Below are 27,550 nucleotides of genomic sequence, written 5' to 3'. Positions count from 1 at the left end.
TGCCAAACTCAGAGTTTACATAGACAACACCATGGTAGCGTTCTATATAGACAAACTAGAGTCAACACGATCACCTGAACAACATCATCGATAAGCTGAACATGAAAGCATGCCACATACCAGGTTCAAAGAATGTCATTGCAGACATTTGGAAATCCTGCCTTAAAACTACCAGAATGACTGAATATGCTAACCCGTCGATATTCCAACTACATGTATTGGAACGTATTAAAACTTGTTTAAAGAAGCGAGGATATCCGTATGCAAGACGGAAAGGACTGACTGCAAGTAAAGCATTTCATCCTCAAGTGGCAGATTAATTTTGTCTTTTAAGACACACAAGACACCTGAAAGGCTCAACATTATCAGTGTACCTAGTGGCGCTCAGTACAGTCATCACTATAAAGACTGGCATAAAGTTAACTAAAGTACCAGAACTACTCGCATCACTACGTCATTTTAAGTTGGAAAACCAACAAAAGAAATTCAAGGCTCCCGCATGGGATCTCAACATAGTACTACAACATTTTGCAAGCAACGCTTATGAGCCTCTAGATTGGACATCCTTGGATATGCTAACACAGAAAACAATGTGTTTGGTTGCCCTAGCAACAGCCGTCAGGATATCAGAAATACATGTACTGGATTATGCGCGAACAGGCTATGAGAAAACAGCGCACTGAGATAACATGCACCTTGGGTTCAGATGAAATTGTATTGCTAAAAGTCAGTTGCCAGGAAACCCGACAGACAATTTCATATCCCAGCACTGTCTACAGTCCTTGTTACAAATGACACGCAAGATTTATCCTTGCCTACTATACTGGGGTGGATGAGACCCGTTATTTTATATAAAGCAGCCAGCTTTGTGCCACCACAAGCCTCCAACCCACATAAAGCATGAGCCATAGCCTGAACACTTGCTTTACATGGGAACTGCTCCACAACAACTAGACAGGGGGGCTCCTTTTGGAAATCCAATATGGAGTTTGCCAGCCACTACCTCAGAGATATCTCTACCGAAGATATCGCTGGCATTCACTAATTTGATCCACTATTTGTAGCATAACAACTAACAGTCCCTAAAAGTCACTGAAAAAATCTCACCTTTTTTTATCACGTGACTTGATGCCAATACACTCCGAGGAGTAAAATGGTTGAGAGTCCATGCGCACGCCTCAGAACAGACTAGCATGAGTGATTATATCACTGTACTTGTATGCTATACTTGTACTTGGCACATGTGTCAATTGATGAAGTTGCTATAAGACAACTAGTAGGACCCTAGTATATCTGAAAAACACAGGAAGATGTCATTAATAAACTTTTGGGGAAAAGTTTTTGGCAATTGGCAATTGTCCCCCCAAGATACAGAATGAAAGGTGAAAGTTTGCTAGTCTACAGTGACGTTTTCACAAGTTCCCATGGGAGTTTACAGGATGTTAAATACATGACACCAGAGAATCCAGGATGAGGCATGACCCACCACTGATTTCGTCAAACATACTAAGCATGAGTCAGGATAAGGAAAAATATGTAATTTTCTGATTAAAATGGATATTTTATGCTTATCCTGACTCATGAGGTCAACCCTCCCATCCTCCCCTCTCATGACACTCTGGACTGGGAGTAGTATAATTAATGGTGGCACGAGACCACCATTAATTAAACGACTGATTAATATCATTAACAAAGATCTAGACCCTTAGAGATGGATCGTGTCAATTATGGGTAAAGTTTTCTGGGAAAGGGTCTAGATCTTTGTTAGTGATATTAATATATGATCTCGTGCCACCATTAATTATGCTACTCTGGGGGAGAGAGTGAGGAGCATGGCATGTCATGTGACTGCACATCAAAGTGCACAAGTGAGGCTAGTTGTGGGTGAGTAATGATTTTACCTCTTCAAAAAAGGGAACTTCAAGGGATTCAAGTGGTCCACTATGTTTGGATAGAAGGAGGAGAAAAGCGTAATAAACATGAGTCAGGATAAATATAGAATTTTAATAAGAAAATTACAGTTTTGTTAATAATAAGTATCTAAAATACCTTCCATTCACCATGTCATAGAATGAGATAGTTCATATGTGTACCATCTGACTCATCAACCATGAACCACACGACAATGTGACTGTCTCCCATGTACCATATCACAGCATTCCTCAGTCCATGTGTCCCCCATGTACCATGTGACTGTCTTCCTCCTGCCATGTGTCCCCCATGTACCATATGACTGTGTGCCCCAGGTCATCAACCATGTACCACACGACAGTGTGACCGTTTCCCATGTACCATATCACCGCATTCCTCAGTCCATGTGTCCCCCATGTACCATGTGACTGTCTTCCTCCTGCCATGTGTCCCCGTGTACCATGTGACTGCATTCCTCAGTCCATGTGTCCCCCATGTACCATATGACTGTGTTCCTCAGTCCATGTGTCCCCCATGTACCATATGACTGTTCCTCAGTCCATGTGTCCCCCATGTACCATATGACTGTTCCTCAGTCCATGTGTCCCCCATGTACCATATGACTGTTCCTCAGTCCATGTGTCCCCCATGTACCATATGACTGTGTTCCTCAGACCATGTGTCCCCCATGTACCATATGACTGTGTGTGTTCAGGTCATTTGTCCCCATGTACCATATGACTGTGTTCCTCAGGCCATGTGTCCCCCATGTACCATATGACTGTTCCTCAGTCCATGTGTCCCCCATGTACCATATGACTGTGTTCCTCAAGCCATGTGTCCCCCATGTACCATATGACTGTGTTCCTCAGACCATGTGTCCCCCATGTACCATATGACTGTGTGTGTTCAGGTCATTTGTCCCCATGTACCATATGACTGTGTTCCTCAGGCCATGTGTCCCCCATGTACCATATGACTGTTCCTCAGTCCATGTGTCCCCCATGTACCATATGACTGTGTTCCTCAAGCCATGTGTCCCCCATGTACCATATGACTGTGTTCCTCAGACCATGTGTCCCCCATGTACCATATGACTGTGTGTGTTCAGGTCATTTGTCCCCATGTACCATATGACTGTGTTCCTCAGGCCATGTGTCCCCCATGTACCATATGACTGTTCCTCAGTCCATGTGTCCCCCATGTACCATATGACTGTGTTCCTCAAGCCATGTGTCCCCCATGTACCATATGACTGTGTGTGTTCAGGTCATTTGTCCCCATGTACCATATGACTGTGTTCCTCAGGTCATTTGTCCCCCATGTACCATATAACTGTGTGTTGCAGGTGATGTGTCCCCCTTGTACCATATGACTGTGTGTTGCAGGTCATGCATATTCCCACTAGAAAGAATGTGCCTATGTACTGCAGGTCATATGTCTTCCCACTATGTAGGATGTGCCTGTGTTCTGCAGGTCATCCGTCTTCACACTATGTAGGGTATGCCTGTGTTCTGCAGGTCATCTGTCTTCCCACTATGTAGGATGTGCCTGCATTCTGGAGGTCATCTGTCTTCCCACTATGTAGGATGTGCCCGTGTTCTTCAGGTCATCTGTCTTCCCACTATGTAGGATGTACCTGTATTCTACAGGTCATGAGAAGGCCTGTGATCTTATTGTGGAGCTGCTGAGGTGGGAGAGGGCTGGTGTATGGGCTGGGTACCCAGGGATTGCTCAGAAACTGCTGCAGTGTCTGATCTCCAGATTCAAGACATTAAAGGTACATGAAGTTCCACTCAGAGCGACACAGGTCAGAACAGCCACACACAAATTGACACTGGTCTATACAGATCCACACTGATCACTACACACTCGACCCTTGAAAGTATGTGATAGAATAGGCCTTCAGTAACCCCTGCTTGCCGTAAAAGGCGACTATGCTTATTGTAAGAGGTGACTAATGGGATTGGGTGGTCAGATTCACTGAATTGATTGACACATGTTGTCAGTTCCCAGTTGTGCAGATCGATGCTCATGCTGATGATCACTGGATTGTCTGGTCTAGACTCGATTATTTACAGACTGCTGCCATATAGCTGGAATATTGCTGAGTGTGGCGTAAACGTAATCTCACTCACTCAGTCACCTACAGACTCACACATATTGACACTGGCCCCTACAGACTCACACATATTGACACTGGCCCCTACAGACTCACACAGATTGGCCCCTACAGACTCACACAGATTGACACTGGCCCCTACAGACTCACATAGATTGACACTGGCCCCTACAGACTCAAACATATTGGCACTGGCCCCTACAGACTCACACAGATTGGCACTGGCCCCTACAGACTCACACAGATTGGCACTGGTCCCTACAGACTCACACAGATTGGCACTGGTCCCTACAGACTCAAGCAGATTGGCACTGGTCCCTACAGACTCACACAGATTGGCACTGGTCCCTACAGACTCACACAGATTGGCACTGGTCCCTACACATGGACATGGTCCCTACAGACTCACACAGATTAACACTCCCAACACATGGACATGGTCCCTACAGACTCACTCAGATTGACACTCCCTACACATGGACATGGTCCCTACAGACTCACACAGATTGACACTCCCTACACATGGACGTGGTCCCTACAGACTCACACAGATTGACACTCCCTACACATGGACGTGGTCCCTACAGACTCACACAGATTGACACTCCCTACACATGGACGTGGTCCCTACAGACTCACACAGATTGACGCTCCCTACACATGGACGTGGTCCCTACAGACTCACACAGATTGACGCTCCCTACACATGGACATGGTCCCTACAGACTCACACAGATTGACACTCCCTACACATGGACATGGTCCCTACAGACTCACACAGATTGACACTCACTACACATGGACATGGTCCCTACAGACTCACACAGATTGACACTCCCTACACATGGACATGGTCCCTACAGACTCACACAGATTGACACTCCCTACACATGGACATGGTCCCTACAGACTCACACAGATTGACACTCACTACACATGGACATGGTCCCTACAGACTCACACAGATTGACTCTCCCTACACATGGACATGGTCCCTACAGACTCACACAGATTGACACTCACTACACATGGACATGGTCCCTACAGACTCACACAGATTGACACTCCCTACACACGGACATGGTCCGTACAGACTCACACAGATTGACACTCCCTACACATGGACATGGTCCCTACAGACTCACACAGATCCAACATGAGTCCCTATAGACCCACAGAATTGCACAAATGCAGACCCACACAGGTCCCTGCAGACCTACACAGGCCCGTACACTGGTGCACACAAATCCCTACAGACCCACTCAGGTCCTTAGAGACGAACAGAAGTCCCTACAGACCCACACAGATTCACACAGGTCCCTACAGATCCACACAGGTGCACACAAATCCGCTCAGGTTCCTCCAGATTTATACAAAACCACACAGTTCTGCATAGATCAACACAGAAACACACAGCCCCATACAGATCTAAACAGATCCACACAGATGGAAGAAACCTCAACACAGATCCTTCCAGATCTACACAGATTCACCACACAGATCCTCACTGATCCACCACATTTGTACACTCAAATCTACACATCTCCACTGTGGTCCACCACACAAATCCACACAGATACACACAAATGTAAACTGATCCACACTGATCCATACTGATCCACCACACAGGTCCACCACACTGATCCACCACATAAGATCCACCTCACAGATCCTACCACTGATCTGCCACATAGGTCCACCACACAGATCCACTACACTGATCCACCATGCAGATTCACACAATCTACTCAGATCCAAACTGATCCACCTCACAGATCCACCACACTCACCCACCACACTGATCCACCACATAGATCCTACCACTGATCCGTCACACTGATCAACCACACAGATTCACCACATTGATCCACTACACTGATCCACACCAATCTACACAGATCCATTCTGATCCACCACAGAAATCCACACACTACAAATTTGTTCAACATGTGAAATTTGTTCTATACATATGATTTTCTCTTTCAGGATGCCACCAAGTTTAAGATTGGTGAAATCCTGACGTTTGTGTTGTCCACAGTAGAGAAGGTAGGAATCTGTTTGGGTTCAGTACATCAGGAGGAACTAGTTTTGATGTATTACTGTTTAGATGTTTTCATTGTATCACTACATGAATTGGTTCTGAATATCCCAGTTGTGTTAGGTTCAGTAGATCACTGTTCAATTGGGCTGAGTATATCACTATTGTATTGGAATCAGTATTTCACTGTTGTATTGGGGTCAGTATATCACTACTGTATTTGGTTAAATGTGTTCAGTATATCAATGCTGTGTTAGGCTCTGTATATCACTGTTGTACTGGGGTCAGTATATCACTGTCTTATTCAGTATATCACTGTTGTATTCGGGTCAGTATATCGCTGTTGTATTGAGGTCAGTATATCACTATTGTATTGGGGTCAGTATATCACTATTGTATTGGGTTAAGTATGTTCAGTATATCAATGCTAAACAGTTCATCACATGATGTTAACTGTTGATGTTACAGGAAGAAGATGAGCACAAATCACCATGGTTACAGGATCTGGTGTTGGAGATTTTCAGTATCATTAGAAGTAAACTCGGTATGCCCTTCTTTATTGCAGTACATTCAGATCAAAGACTCCATGCTGTAGGTGACTGCCTCCATGTAGTGTAGATCTGTGTGTATTAGTGTTTCAGACAGTAGACTGATAGAGACTCTCCTGTATGTGACTAACTCCAGTGTAGTCTAGATCTGAATGTATTAGTGTTTCAGACAGTGGGCTGAGAGACTCCATGCTGTATGTGACTCCCTCCATGTAGTGTAGATCTGTGTGTATTAGTGTTTCAGACAGTAGACTGATAGAGACTCTCCTGTATGTGACTAACTCCAGTGTAGTCTAGATCTGAATGTATTAGCGTTTCAGACAGTGGACTGACAGACTCCATGCTGTATGTGACTCCCTCCATGTAGTGTAGATCTGAATGTATTAGTGTTTCAGACAGTGGACCGAGAGAGATTATGGTGCATGTGACTGGCTCCATGTAGTTTAGATGTGAATGTGTTGGTGTTTCAGACAGTAGACTGAGAGACTCCACGCTGTGTCTTGTGGCTGCCTTGGTAGGCTGTCAAGGTGTGGCCTGTCTCCTGCCACCCGTTACTGATGACCTGAAGATGCTCCTGCTAATTACTCACATGGCCTGTATAGAGGTTAGGATGGTGCTTGAAGATGGGCGAATTGAAGAGGTATGTTACCCTTTAATTTCAGGGTGCAACATAATGTAGTATGAAGGAGTGGTTCTAGAGGATATAACAAGTAGATGTTGAGATATTTTTTGAGGATGTCCCATATGTCCGTGTAGATGTCTCTACAGGATGTCTCATGTCGACATGGAGATGTCTCTACAGGGTGTCTCATGTTGATGTGGAGATGCCTCTACAGGGTGTCTCCTGTTGATGTGGAGATGCCTCTACAGGGTGTCTCATGTTGATGTGGAGATGTGGAGATGTCTCTACAGGGTGACCCGTGAAGGTCCTGGGTTAGAGACCCGTGAAGGTCCCGGGGTAGAATAGGCCTTCAGCAACCCATGCTTGCCATTAAAGGTGACTATGCTTGTCGTAAGAGGCGACTAACGGGATTGGGTGGTCAGACTAGCTGACTTGGTTGACACATGTCATCGGTTCCCCATTGCGCAGATCGATGCTCATGTTGTTGATCACTGGATTGTCTGGTCCAGACTCTATTATTTACAGACCGTCGCCATATAGCTGGAATGTTGCTAAGTGCGACATAAAACTAAACTCACTCACTCACTCACTCACTCACTCACTCACCTGGTGTAGAATAGGCCTTCAGCAACCCATGTTTGTTATAAAAGGCGACTCTGCTTGTCGTAAGATGCGACTAACATGATCGGGTGGTCAGACTTGCTGACTTGGTTGACACGTGTCATCAGTTCCCATTTGCGCAGATTGATGCTCATGTTGTTGGTCACTGGATTGTCTGGTCCAGACTTGATTATTTACAGTCCACCGCCATTTAGCTGGTATATTGCTGAGTGCGGCGTATAACTAAATTCACTCACTCACTCAATCACTCTATAGGGTGTCTCATGTTGATGTGGAGATGTCTCTTCAGGGTGTCTCATGTTGATGTGAAGATGTCTGTAGAGCATTTCTCATGTTGATATGTAGATGTCTCTAGAGCATGTCATCAATATTCCAGGTGTATGGTTGTAACCATTATATCATTGCAGGTGAAGAGAAAAGCTGGTGTGGTGTGTTCATGTTATGGCCTCCTGGAGAACATCATTGGTCACATGACTGCCGGTATGTCCTTGGGGCTGGAGAAGAAGCAGGTGCTACAGCTTCACTCTGCCATGCTTGGTGCATTCAACAGTGTTATCTTCTTCTTGTCACAGGTCTCACAACAACAGATACAGATGGTAGGTCGTAGGTATGGACAGGGACAGAAAATGGACCTGCATTAGGGGTGTGTGAAGAGAGACAAACACTGAAGGTAGTGGACCTGTGGTAGGGGTGTGTAAAGCGGGACAGACACTGGGGTTAGTGGACCTGTAGTGTGGGTTTGTCAAGAAGGACAGCCACTGGAGGCAGTGGACCTGTAGTAGGGATGTGTGAAGACGGACAGATACTGGAGGTAGTGGACCTGTAGTAGAGGTGTGTGAAGACAAACAAACACTGAAGGCAGTGGACCTATAGTAGGGGTGTGTGAAGAGTGACAGACACTGGAGGTAGTGGACCTGCATTAGGAGTGTGTTAAGAAGGATAGACACTGAAGTTAGTGGACCTGCAATGGGGGTGTGTGAAGAGTGAGTGAGTGAGTGAGTTTAGTTTTACGCCACACTCAGCAATATTACAGCTATATGGCGGCGGTCTGTAAATAATCGAATTGGGAACCGATGACATGTGTCAACCAAGTCAGCGAGCCTGACCACCCGATCCCGTTAGTCGCCTCTTACGAAAAGCTGAGTCGCCTTTCATGGCAAGCATGGGTTGCTGAAGGCCTATTCTACCCCGGGACCTTCACGGGTGGGTGTGTGAAGAGGGACAGACACTGAAAGTAGTGGAGTAGTATTAATAGTGGGGCTTCTAAATCATATCAAATATATAAGTTATATAATATCAATAACATGATCTAGACCCCCATTTTCACAAACTCTGAAAAACTACCCGTCTGCCTTCACACAAACCCACAGCAGGCGGCCGACTGCTGTGTTCTTGCCTAGTCACTAGACTAAACAAATGTCTAAATGTGAATCAATCGATACTGGCTAAGGAGAGTTGGTCGATAGATAAAGTGACAACCAATTAGGGAAATGGAAATGATTCGCATTTAGTATGAACCCTGTATCATGGCTACAGTATGTGAGTGGTATGCAGGGGTATTCTCATATGAGAAACTCAGAGCTACTAACTTTATTAGGGGTAAAACATAAACCCAGCCCTACTGTGAAAGAACTAATCAAGGAGCGCGGAATGAGAGGCTATTCACATATGAGGAAGTTTGAGCTCATTGAAATTACTAAAGGAAGAAGCCCCTATAGAATCACAATTCACACCTACTGAGCATGTTATGGGAAAATATTTGAGAGGGTGGAAGATGGAAGTTCAAAGAAATATAAACTTTGGGCATATAAAACAATTGGTATTTCAGAAAGTAGAAGAAGAACTGGAAGATTTAAGAGGTGTTAAATTTCAGATCACGTTTAAGATGACACTAGAGAAACAACAGGTGAGTGGGGCAACTGAATACACTATTGTTTACTTCAGAGTTAATCAGGAAGTTACCACACAATCAGATACTATTCTATTGACAGATCATTCAAAAAGATTAGAGAAGCACTCGAACGTTACACTAATAGGGGGTTTGGTTGTTGATATGATCTGCCTGGATATAGCAAACTATAAACCGTTGAGAGGAGGGAAACATTTACCAACCCCTAAATATTTCACAGACAAACATGCTACGATTATTATTCCAAATATTCAAGGGGAAAAGTGCATGAGGATATCGTTAAGGATTGTCAAATTTCCAGCTAAGATAAATCTATGCAGACTTTCGAGTTATCCGGTAGATGATTGCATTATTTGTGATGGTATAGATGAACCAACCCCTATCTCCCAGTGCACAAAAATAGAAAAACAGAATCCAGATTTGGCTATAAACATATTCGGGCATGAAGGGAATAAACTCATAGTCCACAGGATAAGTCCTTTATTGTATAAGGAGGGTAGAAAAACAGCTAATGTATTTCTAATGCAAGAAGGTGAAACAATGTCACTACACACCGATAACACATTTCAACTGCTCAGATGCCTTCATGGATTTTCAAGGGCTGACCTACTAGATTCACACAGGGATGATTGCCTAGGTGTAGGGGAGACAGCCATACGAATAGATATGCTGAGAGAAATCAATAATATATTGAAATTCATCAAACACAAATATCAAATGCCAGTACCATACATGATCTACACCGACTTCGAAGCTATCATTAAACCAATCGATACAATGGCTCCATCACCTGACAATAGTTTCACGCAGAAAGTTCAAGAACACGAAACGTGTAGGTTTGGGTATGTGGTCATTTGTTGTAATGGCCAAACTATCCCTCCCCTCATTTATAGAGGCCCAGGCACGGCTGGGACATTTCTCAAGGCTTTACAACAGGAGGAGGAGGAAATCAAGGGAAACTTACGCAACATAACACCAGTGCGTATGACCCAAGCAGATGTGGCTCACATCAAAAGCACACATTGTCATGTATGATGTAAACCTCATGAATGTCATGTGACATGGAAATACAGAGGTGCAGCTCACAGTGAGTGTAAACCAAAGTTGAAAATATACCCAAAGCTTATTCATATCCCAGTGGTGTTTCACAATTTATGAGGGTATGATTCACACTTGATTATGCAAGCTATTTCAAAGGTAGAAGGCAACATATCCTGTATCCCGAACAATATGGAGAGATATATATCCTTTTCGCTAAATGGGTTGAGATTCATAGATAGTGTTCAGTTTAAGTTGTTGCCTCTAGACAGTTCCGTAAATGCTAATAACCCAGACGACTCAGCTATAACTAATGGATACATAGAAGAGAAAACTAGAGCTTTGCTGCTACGTAAGGGTATTTACCCCTATGAATATATGGATGACTGGTCTAAGTTTGATGAGACAGAGTTACCTCCCATTGACCGCTTCTATAGCAAGCTGTCAGACGCATCTGTCTCACAAGACGATTACAAACATGCGAAAATTGTATGGGAACAACTGGGCTGTAAGAGCCTAGGTGATTACCATGATTCATATTTTGAAAAAGATGTGTGGTTGCTGGCAGATGTGTTTGAGATATTCAGAAAAACATGTTCGAAACAATATGGGTTGGGCATTATATGGTATGGTATTATTCGAGCCCTGAGCTATCATGGGATGCCTTACTGAAGAAAACAGGTGTGAAGTTAGAATTATTCACAGATTACGATATGCATCTGTTTGTTGACAAAGGGTTACGTGGGGGTATTTCTATGGTATCGAAACATTATGCTAAAGCAAACAACAGGTATGTGGAAGGTTATACCCCTAATAAACCTACAAACCATCTAATCTACCTTGATGCTGACAACCTGTACGGCTGGGCTATGTGTCAATATCTACCAACTGGTGGGTTTGAGTGCATGGTGTGTGGGGCTTTACCCTACGGGGATGTCATGAGTATACCACTGGATTCTAATAAGGGTTATATCCTAGAAGTGAACTTAGAGTACCCCATAGAATTACATCAATCTCCTAACAGCTATCCACTCGCTCCTGAACGTTTTAAGGTTAATCCCGACTGGATGTCTGAGTACCAACATAACCTGATGAATGGACCACTAGCAAATGTGGAAAAAATGGTACCGAATTTGATAAATAATAAAACAAAGTATATTGTTCACTATCGTAATTTACAGCTGTATCTATCGCTGGGTATGAAGCTCGGGGAAACCCAGGCTAAAGTTGCTGCTAAAAGCCCTGCCCAGTATCATAGGTAGTATTGTGTCGTGGTTGCAGAGCGCGCTTGGTAAAACTGCCATGTGGCTTGGTCAAAATCTGTGGGCATTCATCGTCGCAAAGGCTGGGCTGGTGTATGTTGTAGGGGCTTAGTGGTGGGTTCCCCCAACTAGGGGGTGTGGGGGGTTCCCCCACTTCACCAAATAAGGCACAAGCAGGCGATGAAACCTCCGACGGCCAGCACTGTTTTACGATTGATATGTTGCTGGTTGGCTGCATGCACTGTGGGGCTGACCTGCCCGGTGGGGGTGCCCCCCAAACCCACTGGTTTAACTACAATGGTGTTGCCACAATGAGGGATCTTGCGGACAGCCTGGTTGGTGGTGGTAAGTGTGATATGTTTATGTCGACATTAACACATAACTTTCTGCTGTGGCGATGATAATGTCATTGTTGTATCCCGATATTTCATTGATTCTCGGATGTTGCTCGGAGGCATGTAAAATAGCACACCGAACATGTAGTGACTTTTGACCTGGTGTATTTTAATGTGTTCTGGTATCGTTTTATAGAACTAGGTAGATCTACTGGTGATGCAGTAACATCCTCAATATTAACCACGAACTGTTTCTGTGCATCGGTTCCCTTACCTATGATGCTGGAGAATAGAGCGCCAAGAATAACCCATATGTACGTTCTAATCGAATCGTTTAAACGGATAACACTGGCGCAAGTGTTTCCTTTCGACATATCTAGCATGAATTTTTTCCAGTCACCACCTTGTCCTTGTTTGAACCTCCAAACGTGGTAATCCTTGCTGTCGTCAAAAGCCAAGTAACGGTCATCCCACTCGTTTGTTCTAAAGAAGTGATACGACTTATATCTCCATTTTTTAACCACATCGTAGCTGGCTTCCTGGAGAGACTGATTGTTAATGATAGGAATTCCTAATCCATGATTCGGTCCCGGAAAAGGGGGTTCATATTCGTATCAACACCGACTTCGTTACAAACTCATTTGTATGCCCATATATCGTACGGATTGTTTATTGCATTCCATGCCTTATCCTGAGGTATTTGTGCGCTTATTTCTTTGAGAATACGTCTGATATGGTAGTACACATGAAATGCAAACACAGATTTACTCAGTTCATCACGTCTAATATCTGTCAACGTCAAGCCACATCCAGTCGTCGCACACCACACAGCGAAATTGAATTGATTCTGCCAGAACTGCATTGGGTTGTTAAACCATGCGTGTACCATTTTCAAGTTCATGACAGAAAACCCATTATGTTCAAACACATCCATGAATCTGGCTCTGAAATACGAACCATCTGCATCAACCAAGATTTTCATGTGTGTGAAGTCGGAGGCGTTTATGGTGTTGGTTTTAGGAAAACTTACTTCAGGTTTATGCATATTATTATTGTATATAATTTAAATTTTAATATGTACATTATGGATATAATAAACGGTGAGTCCATTCAACTTAAACACGCTATTGATAACACATCTGGCCACTGCGAAATAGTATTATGCAATATCACCTACTACCCACGATGGACAAACATCAACAAAATAAAAAAAATTAATAAGATTAACATCAGTTATCCTATACACACAATAGAGGATGGTAACTAAAGCGTGTGTTTTCTCAGTGATGAAATCTTCAAACCCACAGGAGGTGAACTTAAAATAATTGACTCAAACGGAAAAGTGATGTTTGATGACACGAAAGGAAAAGAAATGGTGGGAATCATTGAACAGTTGGCGAATATGATAGGGATGAATCCAGCTTATGTATCCCCTGGCAATATCGTCAATGGTACGAAAGTTCCAGAGCTAATTCCATAATTCCAAACCTGGGGGACTGCGGAATTGCAGTTGCAGTTACTGAATTCGATGGTGTAACCACCCTCCTAGAAAGTCTCTCGGATAATACCACGCTGGCCATACAAGTCTTCCTAGGTGAACCACCGCAGAGCATTATTGAGATCGTGAAAGGAATCAAACTCTGATGTTTTTTTAACACCAGGGTCGCATTTGCTCAATTTACGTACGGGTGGGGGGTGTTTCACACACCAGTTTGCAAGATGTCACAGTGATAGTGGAAGACACTGTAACACTAACCAAGATTTTTCTAACCAAGCACATCAGTTTTATTAGTTTAAAGTTCATACATGAGACATTATCAGAAAAACAATTGGAAACTATTTTCCAACAGTATTATATAAACAATGGTATCCAATGTAACACTTGGTGATCTAGGAGATGCAAATGGGTTCAATTTACCTGGTGAGGAAGACACCCCGTACCTATTATACTTCAAAGATAGAGTATACAAACAAATGCCACTAGCACATTCAATGGAGTTTGAATGGATAATTAAAATAATGCTAACCAACCTTTATATCAGTTTTAATGATAATATTTTCGTTTAAAAAATTATCGACAATGGTGTCTTTCTCGTGTCCTTTAAACCCTTACAAGATAATTCTATACAAGTGTTACCAATACCAGATCACACTGGCGGCAACATGTAAGCCCCAATCGACTCGAATGCCCATTTAGACCTTGTCGGTATATACAATGACCAAAATGGTTATGTTACGAGTTCATATGCTTTGAAACCACACACAACACTAATTATAGATGTATATCTCTCAGGGAGTCCCACCAGTCCAACAACACTTTTAGATTGTCGTAGAATAATTTTGCAAAAAAAAGCATGAGAATATGTTGTCGAATCATAATAAGACACGGCGATCCACCACCATTTAGCTATCCACAATCAATAAGCCTCGATGGAGCTTATGGCCTTAGGCATTTACTCATACCTATTTCTATCTCGTCCATTTTCCTACATAACAAAAACCTTATAGGCTTAAAATTTACCAATAAAAAAACTAGAAAGCAGTTATTTAAAAACTAATTTATAAACTGTATTATAGACAAATAGAATGGGGCTGTATCCAGCCATAGATGAAGAAGGAAATATTAAAGGAAGTGCAGACAGATTTTGACTGAAACAGATATGTGAAATAAAACGTCAGCTAGAACAAGAGCGCGATACTCGGGCATCACTACATAAAAAGTAGAGCAATAGAGCTTTAAACTACATAGATGGTGCTGTTACCACCCTAATGGCAGTTAGCATGGGATTAGGGGCTGTAGGAGTTGGGTTGTTGAAAACAGTCGTAGCCACACCTGTGGTGTTTGGACTTGAATGAGCAGCTATAGTGACAGGAACAGCTGGGTCGGTGTTTAAATTCGTATACCGGAAATTGAATTGTAAAGCAAAGAAACATGATGAAATTAGAATACTTTCTGTATCAAAGTTATACACGATAGAAGATCATGTCTCAAACCGCACTCAATTATAATAAAATCTCAGAAGATAAGTTTCGTTTGATAATAGGTGAACTAGAAAAATACAACAAAATGAAAAGTGAAATTAGATCGAAAGTTCATAAAACATATTCTATAAGCGAGGAATAGAAAAAAAATATATAAAACAGGGGATACAACAAACCCAACAGGCATTTATCAGGAAAACCAGTGGTATAATATAAGATACACGTTAAACTGTTTCGCTGAAATTTATATAGAGGAGTCTTGTGGACAGCCGACTGCAAGTCACCACACCCCTGTGAACAGCCGACTGCAAGCCTCCGCACCACCACCTTATTATAGAGAGTAGTTGAAATAGTTTTTAGACTCACACTATTAGAGATTTATTCACATCTATATTAATAATGGAATTAGAGCACGGCATCTATCAATTGACTATTGTTATTAATGAAGATGTCTTCAAAGAGTATTTTATGACTGAATCCATTGTTGATAGTTTACATACATGTATATCCAGCTACCTAAATGACACGATAAGACAAGAATACGACACAACCCATAATTGATCTAGTTACTCTGAACATAGCACATGAATACTGATAATGTGTGACCCAGCACTTTATCGATCGTGCTATGCATTGCGTCTCGTTGCCATAGACCTATCACGTGATCACAGTGTTGATAGCACAGGATAGACCCGTTAAACCGAGATTATTGCTCTCGGTGCTGAGTAGTTCAATTGGTTGAGGTGCAGGCTTATTGTGTACAGTAGCGCAGCTGTGCATTATAGGTTCGTATCCCGCTGTTGCCTCGGATTGACTCTCTTGCTCAGTTTCGTGACGCAAGGGACAAGGGGCCCTGGCAACTTTCGTGAGCAAGGGATCATGATCATATCAGTTGGGTCTCTGTAAAGTGCCTTTCTGAGCGGGGCACTCTCACAGTGAGAGAAAGAGCACCGAAGCAGTCCCCCAAGGGAGAATTGCAACAACATCCATCTTTCTTAATAATTCTCCCTTTGGGGACTGTGGCTACAAACGGACCCTTTTACTGTTTTTTGAGTTCTTTCTAATCTATCTAGTTGTGCGTCACTGTGTGACCCAGCTTGCATTTAGACATTTGTTTAGTCTAATGAACAGGCAAGCCTACAGCAAATAACCGACTGCTGTGGGTTTGTGTGAAGGCAGACGTGTTGTGTCTGTTTTTCAGAGTTTGCAATTGGGGTGTGTGAAGAAGGACAGACCCTGAAGGCAGTGGACCTGCAATGGGGAAGTGATAAAGAGGGACAGACACTGAAAGTAGTGGACTTGCAGTGGGGGTTGTGTGAAGAGGGACAGACACTGGAAGTAGTGGACATGCAGTGGCTGTGTGTGAAGTAGGACAGACACTGAATGTACTGGACTTGCAGTGGGTGTGTGTGAAGAGGGACAGACACTGAAGGTAGTGGACTTGCAGTGTGTGTGTGTGAAGAGGGACAGACACTGGAAGTAGTGGACATGCAGTGGGTGTGTGTGAAGTAGGACAGACACTGAATGTACTGGACCTGCATAAGGGGTGTGTGAAGGGGGACAGACACTGAAAGTGATAGACCTGCAATGGGTGTGTGTGAAGTGGGACAGACACTGGAGGTAGTGGACTTGCAGTGGGTGTGTGTGAAGAGAGACAGACACTGAAGGTAGTGGACTTGCAGTGGGTGTGTGTGAAGAGGGACAGACACTGAAGGTAGTGGACTTGCAGTGGGTGTGTGTGAAGAGGGACAGACACTGTAGGTAGTGTACTCGCATTGGGGATGTGTACAGAGGAACAGACACTGAAAGTAGTGGACCTGCAATGGCGGTTTGTACACTGTTTAAGATACTGATGTCGATGTTAAGTAACAGACTGTATTCTGACTGCTCATATGACATGTATGTGAATTGCTAGGTAAAGTGATGATTTCAGGCCCTGAGATGTCTGGATGTCTTCATACAGAAGATAACTTGCTAACACATCTCTTGTAGTCCACGGCGTCCCTACTGGTGACAGCATCTGTACGGGTGCTTGGGGCATGGCTTGCAGAGGAGACATCAGCACTACGTGAGGAGATTTACAGTCTGCTTCCATTCCTTCTACACATATGGTAATGTCCAGTCATAATGACATAACACCTGCCCACAAGCAGTTTTTGTGATCAGTTACATTTGTTCAGGTTATCACACATGAGGCCAGACCAATGTTGGATAATAAATGCCAAAAATAGTCATAGATGTTGAGTAAGACATAGTGATTGATTGCCTGGATTAACATAGGCTCCCAGTTAGTGTGAAGAGTAATCCGGGAGTAAGGTTTGGTAATTGATTACATGGTAGCTTATTACATGGCAGCTGATTACATGGTAGCTGATTACATGGCAGCTGATTACATGGTAGCTGATTACATGGTAACTGATTACATGGTAACTGATTACATGGTAACTGATTACATGGCATGGTAACTGATTACATGGTAACTGATTACATGGTAACTGATTGCATGGTAGCTGATTACATGGTAGCTGATTACATGGTAACTGATTACATGGTAACTGATTACATGGCATGGTAACTGATTACATGGTAACTGATTACATGGTAACTGATTGCATGGTACCTGGTGAGATGTTGATGTTGGATGGAAATCGACTACAGTGGAAGACAACATACCAAGCATTATGGAAGCAGTCCATTTATTTTCAATGCATTTCAGCAAGGCTCAGGTGCAAAGTTCTCAAGGAAAGCAGGAAGAGATATTAGAGACGGAGCACAGTCTAGACAGTCTGAAACTGGATTCTCATGCTCACATCGAGACACAGCAGGCAGTTGCTGAGAAGGTCAAAGCGGAGAACACAGATGTGGATCATGCAGCATGTTCTGAAGGTCAAGGTCAGACATCTGACCCGCTCAACTCAGCTACTACAGAGGGTGTAGGACATCCTGTATTGAGTGCAGACAGCCCCCAGTGTCCTGGTATGGACCAGTGTTCCAGCGTAGACCAGTGCTGTGGTGTGGATCTGGTGCGGTTCCTCCTTCCTGGTCTCTGTCACCTTACAGCGGAAGACAAGTCACGGACTATCTTATTGGGTGAAGGCATTCACATGTTTCTGCTGGAGTATTTCCGTCAACAGATGATGTACTTTCTAGACAACAGAGATGACCTAGATACTAAGGTAACACCAAGGTCATTCAATTTCAAGGTCATGTTCTGGTCATTTATTACAGTTCTAATATTCAGTCAGTTCTTTACAATTTTCATACGTGGGTCATTTATTGCAAAGGTAATGTTAGATTACTCATTACCAAAGTGTTGACACCCAATCAACTTCAGGTCATTCATTGCCAAGTAAATGTTCAAGTAATTTATTGCTGCAATAATATTCAGGTCATTTATTGCTAAGGTAACTTTCAGGTCACTAGTAGTATAGGGAATGACAGTCCGAAAACACTTTTCAAAAACCCCTCTAAAAAGCCTCATTTACTAAATGAGGCTTTGGTGGGACCATTAGCTCTTGCTATTATTGCCCCTACTACAAAGCCACGCCATCACGTTTACCGTGACTTGGCAGGCGGTAACACTGTGCCGTACGGTACGATCAATAATTCTTCTCTTACAAACCCCCTACCCGGCCCATCCCTCAAGTAGTACAAGTTAGGTTCGTCGGCTTTCATATCCACTTTATCTATGTTGTAAGTTTTGACCGACCATATAGGATCGGTGGCTCGCTTACGGTTATGTCATGTTTATATCGAGGAAACAGTTTAACGTGAACCGCCTATGATCTCTTTTGTGTTCGTAATAAAGGCTTGTTGGGCTTTTTGTATCCCCTGTTCTATGTACTTTTTTTTCTCATCCTCGCTGATAGCAGACTTACGAGACTTGGACCGAATATCTTGTTTCATTCCGTTATATTTTGTGAGTTCAGATAGGATTGAACGAAACTCCTCTTCTGAGATCTTACTGTCAGAGAGTGCCGTGGAAATACGCTCACTAACTGTGTTCAGCTTTGCTTCAGCCAGAACCCTGATCTCATCGTGTTTCAATGCCTTACGATTAAGTCTGCGTGATACTAACTTAAGCGCCAACCCTACCAACCCTGTCACCCCAGCCGTTATTTCAATACCTAGCACTATAGGTGCAGCCACGATGGTGGTTAACAACCCAACACCTGCCGCCCCTAGTCCCATGCTGGTTGCCATAAGGGTAGTGTCAGCCCCGTCCACGATATTGAAAGCTCTATTGTACTTCTTACATAGTGCTTTCCGCGTGTCACGGTCTTGTTCTAGTTGGCGTTTCACATCACATAACTGCCTCAAGCGGAACCCATCTACGGTTTCCAGCGTCTTCGCTACTTCCTCTACGACTGGGTACAGACCCATCCTATAATATATATTTTGAAAGATATTTTAATTGGGTTTCAGTTAATAGTCCTTCAATGTATTTGAAGTCTACAAGGGTTAGATTATTACCAATGATAATAGGTGAGAGGCTAATAGACTCTCCTGTTGTAATAAAAACCCCACTGAGGTTTATTAAGCGGTTTATAGAACCCCAGGTGGTCTCCTGTTGTATAATAATACAGCAATATTGGTGTATGTGTTCTTTAGACCAGTGTATTGACACCCCGGGTAAAATTTGGTGTACTCTTGAGGTGTTTTCATTGTCTAACTCAAAGAAGACTTCTATGATGAGTGTGAAAGGGATTAATATTCTTTTATTTGGATTACTAAATGTTAATTTATTGTTTGACCTAGTATTTAACCCATTTTTTTTCCTGTCCCAAATAGTTACCATGCGTAATCCCCTCTCCGGAATGAAATCCCCGGGCCAGATACCGTTGTTCCTAATCTTAGTGGTATACCCCGTATCTGCGTCTAATGTGATATAAGGTGAGGCGAGTGTTAAGTTGATCAGCCATTTGGGCTCTTTTAAATCTGGTAACGGCACCCGTCTGTACACGTTGTCTTTGAAGTGTAGGATGTATAATTCATCTTCCTCACCAGGCTGATCGAATCCCTCCGTATCCCCCAGGTCGTTAAGCGTAGTGTTGGGATGATGACTGGTCATTATTATATTATTACGATATAATTTCCAACTGGTTTTCTGATAATAATTCAGGGGTTAACTTCATACCCATGAAGTGTATGTTGTCAGGCAGGAAGATATTGATTAGTGATATCTTGTTTTCTACGATCACGTTGACCCCCTGCAGACTGGTCTTGGAGTCGACACCCACCCGCACGTAAACGTTGCAAACTTGATACTGGTGTCGTTTCACCCACCCGAGTTTGATCCCCTTCACGATCTCGACATCATTCACCGATGGTTCCCCTAGGTAGACTTTGATGAATAGTGTTGAGTTTGCCGGTAGACTTTCTAGTATCTTGACCACGCCTTCGAATTCAGACACCAACTGCAATTTCACGTTTTGTATGGCTGGTTTACTCGATAGCATGTGGGCTGCTATAGTGTTGACTGGGCTGACGACTATGCTACGTCTCTGAGTTGGGACGTAAGCCACGAGCAGGGTTCCATTGTTCACGACTTTGTTTAGGTGGTTGTCTTTGTTATCCGTGAACACGTAAGGGGAGACGAGACTAATATTGAGAAACCATTTGTTATCGGGTAACAACACCCACTTATCATCTTCGGTGAAGACGAGCATATATGGTTTGTTTTTGACGACGGTAGTGCTCTCAAAATCGTCTAAGTCGAACAGTTTACCTCCGAATGATGGGTATATTCTCCAGTTGTCATCACCGGTGTTGACGAGGGTGTACTTAGTGTTGGCTGTTGCTCCTGTGGTATCTATCATATCACTTAGGGCTCCACCGGAGGGGATTTCAACGCGTTTGTAAATGTTGTTTTTCAGTTGCAAGGCATACGATTTACCATCTACTCCGGGAGCGTCGAAACCGCGTGTGTCTCCGAGGTCGGAGATCCCGATATTGACGCATTTTTTCACTCCGGGCCCTTGTGCGCTGGTCATGTTACGTGAAGCGTTAAGCTGAGGTATCCTATATTTACAGGATTATGATTTATATCTAACACCGATATTGTCAGCTCAGGTATGTTGCCCTGGGTTAATCTCTTATACTGCCGTGGTGAAAATGACTCGGTTCTACCGTCGTTGAATTTCTCAGTTTTCACCGGCACTGCTCTCAGTATAGTGGAAGGGTGACCTCCTTGAATGTTATACGTTGTGCTCACCTGACTGAGATGAATATACAGCTCTCGGTACGGTACTAGGTCGGGTAACTTCGTGCCTGTGACGGTTGTTGTTGGTTTTATCTCGTCAGGAGACATACCGAGTATCCTCGCTAATGGTCGGCCTAGCCTTAAGGAGGTTCTTCCGTTGTTGATTAACACCACTGTGCCGTTTGAGTCGTTCATCTTGAGTTCGGCTCCCAGGGGTTTGAAGACCTCGTCGTTTAGAGAGCACACGCTGTAGTAGCCGTCAGTTATCTGACTGCGAGTTCCACTGACGAACAGCTTATTGTTGCTGATATTAATGTTAGTCCATTGCGGTAGGTAGGTGATATCGCAGAGTGCGACTTCGAGTTGACCTGACGTGTTATCGATCGCGTGCGTCAGCTGAACGGCCTCACCGCTCGTTATTCCTGGAAGTGTTATGTACATATTATAATATATGAATTATATAATATAATATGGATTTAGCACACTTGAAAATCGTGGTGAATGCAGATGGTACGGGGTTTAAAACAACCTTTATTGATATCTTTGAAAAGTATGTCGTGTCCGTTAATAACGCGCAGGCGGTGGTAAACTGGAATCAAAACCCAATGCAGTTTTGGCAGAACCAACTCAACTTTGCTGTGTGGTGTGCGACGACAGGGTCGGGTGTGACACCAGACTATGGTATAGACGAACTGAGTAAGGCGGTTGTTTTGTTTCATATTTATTATCAAACGAGACGAATATTGAAGGAAATAAGTGCTCCTCTTCCCCAAGATAAAGCGTGGAGTATGACGAATAACCCCTATGATAGACGCGCTTATGAACGTATTTGTGGGGAGTTTGAGATTCCAACGAATAAAGACTTTCGCCTTCCTGGTGTGAACCATGGTCTCGGTATAGTTCTCGTGTACTTCTACAGGTCCGGAAAATATTATGCCGGTTCTAAAGATGGTTCATACAACCCAAACCGGCATACATTTACAGGCCCCACAACGAATGAAAAGATCCATGTCAGTTGTATAAAGCAAACCAGTCCTGATGCAGCCACAGCCTGGACTAAAATGATCTCAAAAACATCGAAAGGATTCACTCGTGCTGGTACAATACGCTTGAACGACTCGATTCGAACGTACGTGTGGGCGGTGTTGGGTGCGCAGTCGATGACGCGTTCTAACATCCTCGGTAAGGGAACTGCTTACGACGCTCAGACACAATTCGTTTCCAACGTTGAGGATGCTATCAATTCTCCAGTTGATCTCCCGAGGGCCATCGACCGTTACCAAAATGTGTTAGAATACGCCAGATCGAAAGTCAATTACGTGTTCGGCGTGGGGTTATACATGGCTCCGAGTGATATGCAACTGAGAATAAAAAAAGTGGTGGGTTATAACAACAAAATAGTTATAGCCACGGCGGACCAAAAGTTGGGTATCAACCCCGATATTAACACCCCACATATCCCACACATCCAACCACGTGAAAAAGGTATAGTGGCGCCACCACCGGAGCCTAAAATTCATGTGGAGGTACCCCCTGGGGGTGTGGGGGTTTCCACCACCTATCAACAGCATATTGATAATAAAACAGCCTTAGTGATTGGTGGGGTAGCTTTGGGACTTATTTGGTTAAAGATTTCTTAGCCGCTACGTACACCAGACCCGCCACGGCGACGATGGCTGCCCACAGGTTTTGACTGAGCCACATGGCAGTTTTAGACAGAGCGCTCAACAACCACGAGACGATGCTACCCAGTATGCCGGGAAGGGCTTCGGCGGCTTTACCAGCCAGTTTAGCTAGGCCTTCCCCGAGTTTTTTAATCCAGTCTTTAACACCACCACCTGTTGGAGTTCCCCCTCCGCCGGCACTTGGGGGTGTAGGGGCACCCCCCACCAGTGACACCACCAAGGTTGATATAATGAAACCCAATGCAGTCAGAATGCTGGCGATGGTGACCCCTTGCTCCCGGAATAATATCCGAATCTTGTTGGCTAAAGTTGTATCCTCATTCAGTATTCTATCGATTGTTTCCCGAATGCGACTGATCTGGGATCGAAGATGTTCACGATTCGAGGAAGCGGCTTCCAATCGTGTACGTCTCTCGTCTTCTAAATCACGTATTCGTTCATTGATGCGACGCTTCATATCATCGTCGTCAGTTTCGGTGAGTTTGGTTTTTTCCCTAGCGATGTGCTCGTCGATTTCGTTCAGTTTCCCCATGTTGTTCACGAGTTCTCCACGCACGCGTTTCACGGCTTCATCTAAGCCGCGCAGTTCCCTTACCGGAAAGTCAAATCCCGGTAATGGTTTGTCCCAGTAGGTGCTCAACAGTTTTTCTATGCTGTCCGAGGCTTCTGTAGCACGCTCTGGCGTCATTTCATCTATAGTGGTGAGGTGGGATCTGGTAGCTTGCAGATCTTCTTTAACGGTCTTAGGTATTGCACCACCGTAATCACGCATGTTTAGATGTTCACGGATAAATTCAGCACCACCATTGCGGCTGGCTAGAGTTGACAAGGCCAGTGGTTTTTTATTGATCTTGTTAAAGAGGTCAACCCCTGGGGCAGACTTAAGACGTAGAACACCCTTTGTATCAACAAAAAAATTCTTATGGTATATACCCTGGGGTTCAACGTAGTTTTTATCGCTTTTTAAACTTTTGTAATAATCATTTACCGTTGTTTCCAAGAGTTCTTGGCTCAATGGTGAACTAGTAAATGAGGTCTCCTGCTCATCATCGAATGCCTGGGCACTAGCGCCCGACATCTCCGTCATATCTATGTCTTCATCCATTAGTATTTAAATATATTTTATTTATATATAACAATGTACGGTAGAAAATTAGATCCTTTCAGAAAATTGAGAGAGCCATTAGGTGCCAGAGCCGTGCGACAGTCGGTGACCATCACCAACAATCCCAGCAAGATAGACCAGAACCAAACTCTGCTGGTTAGATTTCCAAACCTTGGTGAGAATGACCTCATCGTACCAGGCACTGTTCGACTGGCGTTCAATATCACGTTGACCTCCGACAACGACAAACGCGAGCTAGTGCGGAACGTGGGTCGAGCTATCATCAAGAAAACGACCGTCAAGATCAGCGGTAACGAGGTACTGAGCATCGACGACAGCGACGTGTTTCACTGCTACAAGGATCTCTGGAAAAGCGAGAGAGAACGAGTCAATGATGTGTACCAGGGTATCAGCAAATCAACCCGGGCGCGCATAGGATACGTCTTCACGACAGACCAGCAAGACAAGCTATCGGACGGTGAAAAGGCCATCGCTCTAGCATACGGGAATCGATTCTGCGTGCCGCTCGACTTCGAGTTGCTCACGGGACACGCGCCATTTTACCAGGCCGCGCTGGGTGATAGGCTCGAATACGAGCTCACGTTTAACGACTATAGCAAAGTAGTGCGTACACCGAACGGTGATGAGGCCAGTTATGCCATAGACAACATCTCTCTGGAGTTCGACATGGTCACTAGCCCGGAGCTGGCCAGGCAGGTTCGAAGTCAGTACTCTGGGAAGATGGCTATACTGTACGATCGTGTACTGAGGCATAGATCAGTCGTGCGAGATAAGAGCGACACTGTGTGGAATATCAACCTGAACGTGCCGGCGCGATCGATGAAAGGTATCCTGGTCGTCCCCGTGGAGGATTACGATCCATTCCGGAGGGACAGCGAAAAGTTTTTCAACCCCGAGATTGAAAAGGTGGAAGTTACCATCGAGGGCGTGCCCAACCAACTGTTCAGTCATGGTATGAGACCACACCAGCAGTGGGATGAGATAAAAAAGCTACCAGTGGGGGATTACATAACAAAGGACCTGGACCTCGGCTCCGTGCAGATCGGTGAATACCTGACCACCAAGTACGCCCTATGGTTGGACATGCGATCCACGGATGATGATAAACTGCACGGTAGCGGGCGCCGTATAGATAACGGTAGCGAAGGGATAACCATCCAGATTACTAAGAAGGCCCAAACCGCTGGTAAGTTGAAATTATATCTGTACGTAATTATGGACGCGCAACTTAATATAGACAATGGGAGATTCGTGCAAGCCATCTACTGATGGGGGGTACCCCCCCACACCCCCCAACAATAAACAGTCCCCACTACCCCACCTCCCCACTGACCCACACTGCGCTATCATATGCGGGCAGACTGGCTGTGGGAAGACCGTTTTCGTGTTGGATATGTTGGAGGGTTACTACAAGGATGTGTTCGATAACATCGTTATCATGTGCCCTACTCTGGGCATGAATAAAACGTACGCGCGACCTTGGGTGATGACGGACCCGGACGTACACAAAATCGACCCTGGAACACGCCTGCAGGACTGGTTGAAAGCTCTTCACGAGAAATTTAAAGGGGAACCGACGCTGTTTATACTGGACGACTGCAGCGCTAATCGCGAGATAACAAAAAAGAGAGACATGCTATCGTACCTGGCCTTCTCCGGCCGGCATGCAAATCACAGCGTCTGGGTGCTAACGCAGAAGTTCAACTCGGTGTTGAAGGACCTCAGGGAGCAGACGCGATGGGTGGCCTTATTTCACTGCAAGGACAGGGATTCGTTCGAGGAGTGTTTGAGAGAGAACGATGTGATGAGTAAATTAGAACGGGAACGGGTGAAGAAACAGCTCGCTGAAACTAAACACGCTAAGCTCGTTCTAAAAACCGACCAACCAGTAGCATATATAGTTTGCTAAGCAAAGCTAAGTAAAAGCTAAGCAAAGCTAAGCAAAGCTAAGCAAATGCTAAGCATAGCTATGATATTTGAAGTATTTGTCGTGTGCAACTTAACTTTCATTTCTCTGTGTTTTGTTTGTATCGGGTATTATATAGTTAAAACTAAATCTTACTTGTTATATTATAAGATGGAGTGTGAGGAATTGCTCGAACAATTGTCGCCCGCAGGCCCCACTGATGACAAGCGAGAGAAACTGGTGGCGTTGGCTGTTGGTGGTAAAGCCAAACATTACTTTGGAGACTACACCCCGGATAAAATTCACAAAATATCAGCCGAAGAAATCGATAAGCTGTACGCTAGATACGAGTCCCGGCTCGGAGCAGAAATGACAAAGACAATAGGATCGGCTATGACCCAGATATACACCGGTATTGTATCACAATTCCTTCCCATTCCACCAGAGCGCCGACTTTACCTGTGGGAGGACCTAGATAAAGACCCTTTTATCGAACACGCCGTGAGCTCTATCAGCTGCGGGCTGTACCACAAATATGGTATGTTGTTGGCTCCAGTGACGGCGGCGATTATCACAGCAAAACATTGCCAATTTGAGAGAAAAAATAATAATAATAGTATAGATGTCCGAGGTGACGGAACCAGTGAGTCCCGAGGTGACGGTGGAGACCCCAGTGGTGGTACCCCCCACACCCCAAACAGTGAGTCCCGAGGTGACGGTGGAGACCACTTCAACAGTAACCAGACAGAAGAATCCTAAGAGAGTAGCTGCCGGTAAAAAACGGTGGTGTAACCAACATAAAGTGACCAACCCAACCCGACTGTTGTTGGCTGTAGGCGTAACTGCTGCCGTGGTTATAACATGGTTATACACCTCCCACAGTGAGCCACAACCCAACAGTGAGAACAGTGAGGGTATGGGGGTATCCCCCACTATTGACCCGCATATCATGTTATAATTTAAAATATTTTATATCATATACATAATGTCTGAGGGGAAAACGTTCGTCAACGACGCATACCACGCCACAGTGGTAGCCAGTCTAGCAGTAGGGTACGCTCGGTTGACTAAAATGGTGCTTAAACAACCAACTATCAAGCTAGATTTCAACCTGCAGGATATGGGTATGCTCATAATGAACCTTGGTATGGCGATGGCCACAAAAGACATCCTAGTAAAACAAGGAATAATACCTGATAATATAATGAAATAAATATAGGGATGGCCACGATAGCTATGATGG

The 27,550-nt window shown here is 44.1% G+C and overlaps 1 protein-coding gene across 1 annotated transcript in view; it reads left to right on the top strand.

Moving 5' to 3' along the window:
* Window positions 1-27,550, top strand: part of LOC137274707 (neurochondrin-like) — a 91,248-nt gene that overhangs the window by 47,345 nt on the left and 16,353 nt on the right. The window contains exons 6-12 of the mRNA XM_067808057.1: window positions 3,564-3,691; window positions 6,020-6,079; window positions 6,540-6,615; window positions 7,090-7,259; window positions 8,270-8,458; window positions 17,381-17,499; window positions 18,105-18,564. Coding sequence (XP_067664158.1) covers window positions 3,564-3,691; window positions 6,020-6,079; window positions 6,540-6,615; window positions 7,090-7,259; window positions 8,270-8,458; window positions 17,381-17,499; window positions 18,105-18,564 — 1,202 coding nt within the window. The remainder of the gene's footprint in view (window positions 1-3,563; window positions 3,692-6,019; window positions 6,080-6,539; window positions 6,616-7,089; window positions 7,260-8,269; window positions 8,459-17,380; window positions 17,500-18,104; window positions 18,565-27,550) is intronic.

The sequence above is a fragment of the Haliotis asinina genome, chromosome 2 (assembly GCF_037392515.1).
Source record: "Haliotis asinina isolate JCU_RB_2024 chromosome 2, JCU_Hal_asi_v2, whole genome shotgun sequence".
In the NCBI taxonomy this organism is placed as follows: Eukaryota; Metazoa; Mollusca; class Gastropoda; order Lepetellida; family Haliotidae; genus Haliotis; species Haliotis asinina.
The sequence above is the reverse complement of the archived record's forward strand: the minus strand, read 5'-3'. Positions and strand labels throughout refer to the sequence as shown.